Below are 10,873 nucleotides of genomic sequence, written 5' to 3'. Positions count from 1 at the left end.
GGGCGGGGAGTGTTCCAGCCTGGGCACCACCAAGACCGGCAGCTCGGGAGGGTGACACGTGACTCCCACGGCCCGCAGACCTGAAAAAGTTTGAACATTTTGTGAGCTAGCTCTAAAAATGTTAAAGATAGCTCAACAGGATTTTGTGGGAGTGTGCGTGAACAGCTTACGCATGTACGTACACACAAAATTCTAGTTACGCACATGGAAAACAAACGGAGAAAAACACAAACTAACACACATGAAGTTGAGGGAGAGACGGAAATAAATACAAGGGATGCATAAAAAGTTTGGACCTTTAGTAAGCTAGCTCTGGAAATGTTAAAGATGACACAACGGGATATGGTGTGTGTGTGTGTGTGTGTGTGTGTGTGCGCCCCACGTACACACTGAATTTCATGTACGTACATACAACACAAATGGAGAGAAACGCACACACACACACACACACACACACACACACACACACACATGAATTTGAGGGACAGTGTGAAAGAAATGGGCTATGTGCACGGAGAAGTGTGGACATTGTGTGAGCTGGCTCTAAGAATATCAAAGATTGGTCAACAGGATTTTGTTGGCACATGCATGGGACAGTGTTCAGGAGGGGTCCACAGCCTCCTCTGGCCAAGTCAGTGCTTACAGCATGGATTCTTCTTAGTCCCTGAATGCAGGGCAGTGACAAGTGACTTCCGGAAAATAGAAAGGGGTCGAGGGGGAGAAGCCCCCTCGGTATTGTTCCAGAACGTCAGCCGTCTGACAGCAAAGAACACTCTTTGTGTCCATACAGCACACTGCCGTACTGGAAGGGGGGCGAGGAGGGCGAAGCCCCCGTCAGGAATGAAGAAGAGAAAGGGGAGACCTAATACAAATCTATAAATTACTGAGCAAAATGGAAGAAGTAGACAACGTAGAGTTACTACTAAAAGAAGGAATTACCACCAGGAACACAAGCGGACAGAGTAAAAAATTGAGGAAGGGAAGATGCTTGAGAGACATAAAGAAATATAGCTTCCCGCAAAGATATATAGAGGTTTGGAACAGACTAAGTGAGGATGTAGTATTGGTGAGGAGTGTGCAAAGCTTTAAAGAAAAGTCGGATAAATGCAGATACGGAGACGGGACCACACGACCGTAAAGCCCAGGCCCTGTAAAACTACAACTAGGTAAATACACACACACACACACACACACACACACACACACACACACCAATGAGGAAAAGTTGGACTCTGAGCCTGGAATTTGTGAGCCATCTCTCAAAACACACACTTCTTCTTGAGTGTTTTAGGGGGCTGGTTAGGCCATGGGACCACGCCAGCACAGGTTGCTTGCTGCTGTGGTTGTAGTGAAGATGGGTCCCCGGGTGGGGGCTAGATTCTGTCAAGCTGTCCAGACTTCTGTAGGAAGGTCTGTGTACACTGGAGGGCTGAGGGTGTCGCTGCCCAGCAGATCCTCTAGAGCTGGCCTGTGGATGTAGAGTCTGGTTAGGGATGCCTTGAGGTTGGTGTGGAGGGAGTGGAATCTTGGGCAGTGAAGCAGTAAGTGTTCTGCTGGGTGGGGCACCATGGGCAGTGTGGGTCCTGGACTATGTTCAGTCTGTGCAGGTGGGCATTGAGGCGTGTGTGTGTCCAACACTCAGGCGAGTGATGGCTGTGTCCAGGGGTGGCTGGGGGAGTGATGGCTGTGTCCAGGGGGTGGCTGGGGGAGTGATGGCTGTGTCCAGGGGTGGCTGGGGGAGTGATGGCTGTGTCCAGGGGTGGCTGGGGGAGTGATGGCTGTGTCCAGGGGTGGCTGGGGGAGTGATGGCTGTGTCCAGGGGTGGCTGGGGGAGTGATGGCTGAGTCCAGGCGTGGCTGGGGGCGTGATGTGTCCAGGGGTGGCTGGGGAGGATGGCTGTGTCCAGGGGTGGCTGGGGAGTGATGGCTGTGTCCAGGGGTGGCTGGGGAGTGATGGCTGTGTCCAGGGGTGGCTGGAGGAGTGATGGCTGTGTCCAGGGGTGGCTGGGGGAGTGATGGCTGTGTCCAGGGGTGGCGGGGGGAGTGATGGCTGTGTCCAGGGGGTGGCTGGGGGAGTGATGGCTGTGTCCAGGGGTGGCTGGGGAGTGATGGCTGTGTCCAGGGGTGGCTGGGGAGTGATGGCTGTGTCCAGGGGCTGGGGAGTGATGGCTGTGTCCAGGGGTGGCTGGGGGAGTGATGGCTGTGTCCTGGGGTGGCTGGGGGAGTGATGGCTGGGGGAGTGATGGCTGTGTCCAGGTGTGGCTGGAGGAATGGTGGCTGTGTCCAGGGGTGGCTGGGGGAGTGATGGCTGTGTCCAGGGGTGGCTGGGGGAGTGATGGCTGTGTCCAGGGGTGGCTGGGGGAGTGATGGCTGTGTCCAGGGGTGGCTGGGGGAGTGATGGCTGTGTCCAGGAGTGGCTGGGGGAGTGATGGCTGTGTCCAGGGGGGGCTGGGGGGTGATGGCTGTGTCCAGGGGTGGCTGGGGAGTGATGGCTGTGTCCAGGGGTGGCTGGGGAGTGATGGCTGTGTCCAGGGGTGGCTGGGGAGTGATGGCTGTGTCCAGGGGTGGCTGGGGAGTGATGGCTGTGTCCAGGGGTGGCTGGGGGAGTGATGGCTGTGTCCAGGGGTGGCTGGGGGAGTGATGGCTGTGTCCAGGGGTGGCTGGGGGAGTGATGGCTGTGTCCAGGGGTGGCTGGGGGAGTGGATCTGCCGGTGCTGGGCAGGGGAGCGTCGGTACCACCGTCCCAGGTTGGTGAGTCTCAGGTTAGTTGTCAGTCTGGTGCCCCAGTGTCTGTTAGAGGTCTGCAGGAGGTGTCAGGAATTTTGAGAAAATATTGTAGATAAGTGCAAAGACCAGCCAAAACTGTTTTATAAGTTCATAAATGGAAAGTTGAAAAATAGAGATGAGATTCAGAAAGTTAAAGTTAATGGTGAAACTTTTGATAGTATAAGTGAAATAGTAGAAGTGATGAATAACTGTTTCCAAACAGTGTTCACAAGGAAGAATGAGTTTGAAGGTGTAGATGCAGTGCCGGGGAATAGAGTGGGTGGGTCTGGAGAGAATACAAACATCAGCAGATGAAGTTAGGAAATTATTGGAAGAATTGGATGCGAGGAAATCAGCAGGACCGGATGGTATATCAAATTGGGTGCTAAAAGTGTAACCAGCAAATAGCTGAAAAGTTGAGCAACTTGATTAATGTCTCGCTAGCACAAGGGAAGGTACCGAGAGACTGGAAGAGGGCTAACATCGTCCCAGTACATAAAGGAGGAAGTAAGGAGGACCCGTTGAACTGTAGGCCAGTGTCATTAACAAGTGTAGCAGCAAAGATGTGTGAGAAAATTATTAAAAAAAACAGATGGGTGGAGTATTTAGAAGAAAACAGTATACTAACAAATAGCCAATTCAGATTCAGAGGAGGGGAGTCTTGTGTAACTAATCTGATCAGCTTCTATTCAGGAGTAATTGATATAGTGCAGGAAAGGGACGGTTGGGCAGACTGTGTGTATCTGGACTTAAAGAAGGCGTTTGATAGAGTACCACACAAGCGATTAATATGGAAACTTAATCATGTTGGAGGTCTGGGTGGTTCAATATTGGATTGGATTATGGACTTTTTGACGAAGAGAGAAATGAAAACAGTAATTAGGAAAAATAAATCAAGCTGGATGGAAGTGACTGGTGGAGTCCCCCAAGGATCGGTGCTGGCTCCGATTATGTTTGTAGCTTATATTAATGACACGACAGAAGGGGTGACACGCTAGAGGAATGTGTTTGCTGATGATGCTGAAATAATGAGGAGGGTGGCTGATGAAGAAGACTGTGTAGCCCTGAGCCAAGATCTCGATAGAATGAGCGAATGGTCACGCAAATGGGAAATGACATTCAATACAGAGAAGTGTAGCGTGATGGAGTTTGGTAAGAGCAGTAGACGAATATCAGGGAAAGAATCATTGAAAAAAAAATTAGGAAAAAGATCTGGGAGTGACCATAACAGACTGGTTATCCCTTGGAAAACATATAGACTGGATAACTGGGGAAACATACAGTCTTCTTAGAAACATAAAAGCAGCATTTACACATTTAGATGAAGAAATGGTGAGGAAACTAATAACGTCGATGATACATCCAAGACTGGAATATGCAGCATTAGTGTGGTCACCTAGATTGAAGAAAGAAATTAGAAAGTTGGAAAGAATACAAAGAACAGCGACTAAATTACCAGAAACTATGAGAGAATGTACTTATGAAGAAAGACTGGAGACATTGGGACTAACAGCACTGGAGAGAAGGAGAGAGAGAGGGGACCTAATAGCATTGTACAGGACACAAGAGGGAGTGGAGAAATTGGACAGGGAAGACCTAGTGGTGCGTGACAGAAGTGTGACAAGAGGCAATGGTAAGAAATTGAAGAACAACTGTAGGAGAGACATCAAGAAATACAGTTTTCCATACAGAAGCACAACAACATGGAACGGACTTGACGAGGAGGCTGTGTGTGCAGAAATGATTCATGAACTTAAAGCCAAACTGGATAATAAGCGTTATGGAGACGGGACAGCACGAGCCTAGTACTGCTCTTTTCCTGTATTTAACAACTAGGTAAACACACACACACACACACACACACACACCTTGATGTCCCTGTACTTGACAACGCTGAAGGAAGAATTGAAATGGACCTTGACGTTCTTCTCCGCCTGTCTCTCTCCCCCTCCGCCGGCCGCCACCTCACTGCTGCCACTGCTGCCCAAGCCATCCTCCTGCAGTAGTAGTAGTAGTAGTAGTAGAGGTGGTGGTAGTAGTAGTGGTGGTAGTAGTAGTAGTAGTAGTCATAGCTGGGCGTTATCGCAATACTTTATCGCTGATAACAAAATCGGGTTATCGGCCATCCGCTACTTATTTAAATATATATCGGTATCTTCATTACTTTTGTAACCAAACCAGCGATAATCGCTACTTTTTTCCACCTCTCAGAAAAGAAAAAAAACATTCATACTTAGATCATCAACATTAAAACACTAGGTTATTTTTTATGTTAGACTCAAAAATCAATATATCAAAGAGAAAAATTATTTAACTTTGCCCCCAAAATTATTATTCACTGCCTCAAATTTGATATTCCATATTCGTTTGTGAGTATGCCATGGTATTGAAGGCACCCGGTGTTGTGTTATTTGGTGTCCCATCATCATAAGCTGGCACTTCTGTTTACAAACACTGGTCTCTCGTGAACTGCGCATGTTCAGACCAGTAAGCGTAGCCCTCTACAATCTCAAAAAGCTTTTTAACACATTGAGAGTTGCTGGAAGGCTGAGTCAGACAAACAGTACCATTATCTCGCTGTTTTAGAACGACACTCTGTACATATAAATAGCTACATACAACTCGTACAGAGTGTCATTCTAGAAACAGCGGGGATGGTGGTAGTGGTACTGTATGTCTGATTCAGCCTTCCAGCAACTCTTAGTTACGGTTAAAAAGCTTTGTGAGACTGTACAGGTGTACGCTTGCTGGTCGGAGCATGCACAGTTCATGAGAGACCAGTGTTTGCAAACAAAAGCACCAGCTTTTGACGGTGGGGACGCCAAATAACACAACACCAGTTCAGGCGTTTCTAGCATTACCGTCCATAGGTACGTGTCAACGTGTGGTTTTCAGGTTTTGTAAGTTTTCTAAAATACAGATAATGAAAATTTGAGTTCATCTATGATTTTTTATTTGAAATATCAATATAGTATCATTTTCACCTATCGGACTTATCGCTAGCTAGTATCGGAATTGTGGATTTATATCGGGTATCGGGTATCGGTTATCGCTTATATTTGTGTCTCCAGTTAATGAATATCGGTTATCACCGATAAGGTTTTCCATTATCAGTTATCGGTTATCGGGAATAAGGTTTTCTGTTATCGTGCCCAGCTATGGTAGTAGTAGTAGTAGTAGTAGTAGTGACTATCATAACCCTACACCCTCCCAGTGTTCCACAGCCGCCAAAAATGTTAGTTCTTGTCACACGCAACTTTCTGACAGGCTTTAATTTTTTGCATATTTTTGGTGGTAGTTTTGAGGAGTTTGTTGATCTCCATCCTCCTGAACCCTCTCGGACAGCCAAAATCCTTAACCCTTTCAGCGAGGGTGTGGACAATAGTGGGTCACAGCTGGTGCCTGGGCTCACACCAAGGGTGTGGACAATAGTGGGTCACAGCTGGTGCCTGGGCTCACACCAAGGGTGTGGACAATAGTGGGTCACAGCTGGTGCCGAGGGTGTGGATAAGAGTGGACAAGGCATTTTTTGACTTAGTGCGCCGTCAATTTAACTTGTTTGTGGTGAAGCAGGGTAAGCATGTGGTTTTCTTTCCAACAATACCCAGCCATGCTGCCTTGACTAATCATTGGTCAGTGTACGCCTTGTGCTAGCTTTGAGAAGATGTCCGCTAGACAGCCACCTCTTCTCACCTTACAGTGAATTTCATCCACGAGATGGGCCCTTTGACCTCAGCACCCACCACAGGCATCAGGAAGACCCGGAAGTTAAGTTTTTTGGGGTGTGTTTCACATAAACTGTATGCAAGTCTTAGTCATAGAAGGGAAGTCCACTGGGGGTGGAGAACTGTCTATAATAATGTGTTTTCAGTGATCCTAATTCAATTTTCCGTACTCACTCTAGCAAAGGCTATATGGTCTTCAACTTAACATAAAAGGGCAGTTAAGGGTATGTACTTTACAATGGTGCTTCAGTGAGTCACGTGAAATACATAGGAGTGAAGATATGAAAGGTTGAAGTGAGGTAAGTTTTTGCCTGAGTATGCCGCGTGGGAGGACAGGCACGGCAAAACAAGCAAGCCACCGCTTTAAGGGTTAACAGACTTTTTTGACAGGCTTGAATTCTTTGTCTATTTTCGTAGGTAATTTTGTGGACTTTGGAGTCGAGCTGGAGTGTTGGGATTCTTAGGGCATTGAGATGAGCTCTTCCACTCCTTCCCTGTTAATTTACATCCTCCTAAACCCTCTTGGGCGGCCACAGTCTTTAAAAATGTCAGCAGGTGTGAGGCAAGGTGTGTGAGGCAGGACAGAGCCACTCACCACACTGTCCAGCAAATACGAGGGCAGGAAAGGGTGAGGCCGCCCACTCTCTATGACGGTGGGCTGAGTGGTGGTGGTGGTGGTGGTGGTGGTTGCTGTACTGGTAGTGGTGGTGTTGGTGGCAGCCATGTGGTGGGGGTGGTGGTTGCCATAGTGGTGATGGTGGTGTTGGTGGTGATGGTGGTGTTGGTGGTGATGGTGGTGGTTATAACATGTTGTTCTTCTTTTCTAACCTGTTGAATAAAAAAATATATTAAAAGTAGAACTAGTAGCAGAGAGAGAGAGAGAGAGAGAGAGGGGGGGGGGGGAGGGAAGACAGAGACCTACCTTATGAAGAAGCTTTTTTAGCCCGGTGGTGGTGGTAGCGTCGGGGACCATGTTTCTTAATGGTCCCTCTAAGCCAGAAAAATGAGAAAAAATCATCACTCACACAAACCATTTCATAATATATATCAAAGCATTTGTGATCAGCTTATGTATCATCTATTTTGGGGGGTTTATATCATGGCACAAATCTGGCCCGTCGCTGCTACACGGTAAAGCCACAAATCTGGCCCGTCGCTGCTACACGGTAAAGCCACAAATCTGGCCCGTCACTGCTACACGGTAAAGCCACAAATCTGGCCCGTCGCTGCTACACGGTAAAGCCACAAATCTGGCCCGTCGCTGCTACACGGTAAAGCCACAAATCTGGCCCGTCGCTGCTACACGGTAAAGCCACAAATCTGGCCCGTCACTGCTACACGGTAAAGCCACAAATCTGGCCCGTCACTGCTACACGGTAAAGCCACAAATCTAGCCCGTCACTGCTACACGGTAAAGCCACAAATCTGGCCCGTCGCTGCTACACGGTAAAGCCACAAATCTGGCCCGTCGCTGCTACACGGTAAAGCCACAAATCTAGCACGTCGCTGCTACACGGTAAAGCCACAAATCTAGCACGTCGCTGCTACACGGTAAAGCCACAAATCTGGCCCGTCGCTGCTACACGGTAAAGCCACAAATTTGGCCCGTCGCTGCTACACGGTAAAGCCACAAATCTGGCTCGTCACTGCTACACGGTAAAGCCACAAATTTGGCCCGTCGCTGCTACCGCGTTAACTAATATCCCACTTATCATTATTAAGGAAGCAACACATGAGTCACAGCATTTTGAATTATATAGACAGGTCTGGGGAATGTCAAACCAGTGGTCACCAGTAACCCGACACCAGCAACAGGCCAAATTTTTGCCCTGATATAAACCCAAAAATAGATGATGCATAAACTGATGACAAATGCGTTGATATGAATTATGAAATGGTTTGCGTGAGTGATTATTTTTTCTCATTTTTCATGCTTAGAGGGAGTGGCCTTCAAGAAACATGACCCCCACAGCCACCACCACCACCACCACCACTGGGTCAATGTCACGGTCCTGAACTCCACCGCCGCGCCAGTAACCTTTGCCATTCCCACCAAATAGTTTGACATATATAACTGCAGGTTAGATCTTTGTCGTAAAGCACCGAGTAGCTGTCTGGCTATAACGCAAAATACTGTACACTCAATAGATTATACATTGTGCTCTCTCTCTCTCTCTCACACACCAAATTTGTTCACTTTTTATATTTTTTTCCATTTTTCTCGGCTGTTATAAGCGATGCGACAAGGATACTCATGCCAGACCAGCGCAAACCATGGACACACCTGCCCATAAAACCCCATTGACCGGCACCCTATAGTTTCAATGATATCGCAAAACACGATCAATGTTTTGGAGGCGTTCGCTAAAATTATCTTGCCGACACAATTTTTATCAATTTTCTCAGCCGTCATAAGTCACTCGACAAGGATATTTACACCACATCAGCGCTGGGTACAAACACACAACACATTAAAGTCCCATCGACCTGTACCCTATAGTTTCAAGGATATCACAACATGCGTTCAGACTCTCGGTAACCTATCTTGCCGAGACACAACTTTTTTTTTTTTCTCCGCCGTCACAAGTCACACGACAAGGATACTCATGCCAGACCAGCACACACAACAGACGCACACACTCACAAAATCTCACGGCCCTGCACCCAACAGTTTCAACGTTGAATTTTTCCGACACTTTCGCAAAACTAATCTTGCCGACGCCAAACCATTTACCATTTTCTCTGCCGCCACAAGCGATGCGACAACGATACTTACGCCAGACCTGCACACACTGGAGACGCACACACTCGTACAATCCCATCGTTCTGCGCTTTACAGTTTCAACAATATCGCAGAGTGCGTGTAAACTAACAGGACATCATCTTTGCCGACGCTCCCCTTTCAGACATTTTCTCGGCCGTCATGAGCGATGTGACGAGGACATCTAGGCCAGGCCTGTGCAGACTACGGACGCACATTCTCACAAAGTCCCGTCAACATGTGCCTTAGGGTCTCCGGGATATGGCCGCCAGCGCACACAGGTACATGGGAATTACTGTGTTGGTTTAGGGTAAATATGGAGAATGACTACGCGCCTCAGATATTGCTCTCTCTCTCTCTCTCTCTCTCTCTCTCTCTCTCTCTCTCTCTCCTCCTCCACTCTCTCCCTTCCACCCTCTCTCTCTCCCTCCCTCCCTTTCCTCCCTTCCACCCTCTCTCTCTCCCTCCCTCCCTTTCCTCCCTCTCTCTCTCCCTCCCTCCTCCTTCCCTTCCACCTCTCTCTCCCTCCTCCTCTCTCCCTTCTCCTCCACTCCTCCCTCCCTCCCTCCTCTCCTTCCACCCTCTCTCTCTCTCCCTGCCTCCCTTTCCTCCCTTCCACCCTCTCTCTCTCCCTGCCTCCCTCTAGCTCTCTCCTCCCTTCCACCCTCTCTCTCTCCCTGCTTCCCTCTCTTTTCTCCTCCACTCTCCCTTTCCTCCCTTCCACCCTCTTTCCCTCCCTGCCTCCTCCACTCTCTCTCCCTTTCTTCCACTCTCTCCCTCCCTCCCTTTCCTCCACTCTCTCCCTCCCTTTCCTCCACTCTCCCTCCCTTTCTTCCACTCTCTCCCTTCCACCCTCTCTCTCCCTCCCTCCCTTTCCTCCGCCACTCACCGGTGTGGAGGAAGGCCAGGCGCTCCTCCTCCCTTCTCTCCCTCGCCGCCGCCGCAGGGAGAAGGGAATAATAATAATAATAATAATAATAATAATAATAATAATAATAATAATAATAAGGGAGAAAAGGCGACGATGATGAACGAGGAGGCGGCGGCGGACACACTCTGGACGCCTTTGGCCCGGCGGTCTCTGCGCGGCGGCCCCCAGACCCAGGCCAGGACCAAGACGGGGCCGCCAGTACGCGTTGCTGTGCTCACCCGCTGATTTGTTTTATTTCTCTGGTTGTTTTGAGGCGTTTGGTTGATTTTCCGCCGCCTTGTTAGCCTGTAAACACCGGGCAGGAGGCGGCGGGGGCTGCTTTGTGCCGGCGGTCTCTGCGCGGCGGCCCAGACCCAGGCCAGGACCAGAGGAAGAGTCTGTGCAGTATTTTGGTGAGCACTTTACCTAAGAGTTAAGAAGAGATGGGCAAGGACGACTGTGGTGTGTGTGGGAAGGATGTGAATGACAATGGATTGTGTTGTGAAAGGTGTGAGGAGTGGTCCCACCTGACCTGCGTTAACATCAAGACCGCCTCACGGATCCTGGAGCATAGCCTGATCGTGTTCCTGTGCACGGTGTGCCTCGACACAAGCAGGACGGAATGGAAACGGAAGAAAGAGGACAAGGAGGTGCAGACAGAGGCCAACGTGGTGGAGAAGGCTGCCCAAACAAGCAGCGTGCAAGCCGCCCC

The 10,873-nt window shown here is 49.0% G+C and overlaps 1 protein-coding gene across 5 annotated transcripts in view; it reads right to left on the bottom strand.

Annotated features, from left to right (window-relative positions):
- The window catches only part of LOC126993374 (uncharacterized), a 30,234-nt gene extending 19,765 nt beyond the window's left edge, over positions 1 to 10,469 (bottom strand). Inside the window, exons 1-5 of one of the 5 annotated variants that reach the window (XM_050852436.1) lie at positions 10,141 to 10,469; positions 7,086 to 7,318; positions 4,634 to 4,762; positions 1,213 to 1,468; positions 1 to 80 (exon numbers count right to left, since the gene is read on the bottom strand). The exon at positions 1 to 80 is cut by the window's left edge and continues 26 nt beyond it. In XM_050852436.1, coding sequence (XP_050708393.1) covers positions 1 to 80; positions 1,213 to 1,468; positions 4,634 to 4,762; positions 7,086 to 7,214 — 594 coding nt within the window. In that variant the 5' untranslated portion in view covers positions 7,215 to 7,318; positions 10,141 to 10,469. The remainder of the gene's footprint in view (positions 81 to 1,212; positions 1,469 to 4,633; positions 4,763 to 7,085; positions 7,319 to 10,140) is intronic. The other 4 variants (XM_050852434.1, XM_050852435.1, XM_050852433.1 and 1 more) reach the window with 4 other exon arrangements.
- Positions 10,470 to 10,873: the final 404 nt, after the last annotated feature.

The sequence above is a fragment of the Eriocheir sinensis genome, unplaced genomic scaffold, assembly GCF_024679095.1.
Source record: "Eriocheir sinensis breed Jianghai 21 unplaced genomic scaffold, ASM2467909v1 Scaffold607, whole genome shotgun sequence".
In the NCBI taxonomy this organism is placed as follows: domain Eukaryota; kingdom Metazoa; phylum Arthropoda; class Malacostraca; order Decapoda; family Varunidae; genus Eriocheir; species Eriocheir sinensis.
Note: the sequence above shows the minus strand (reverse complement) of the source record. Positions and strands in the feature narration are given on the sequence as shown.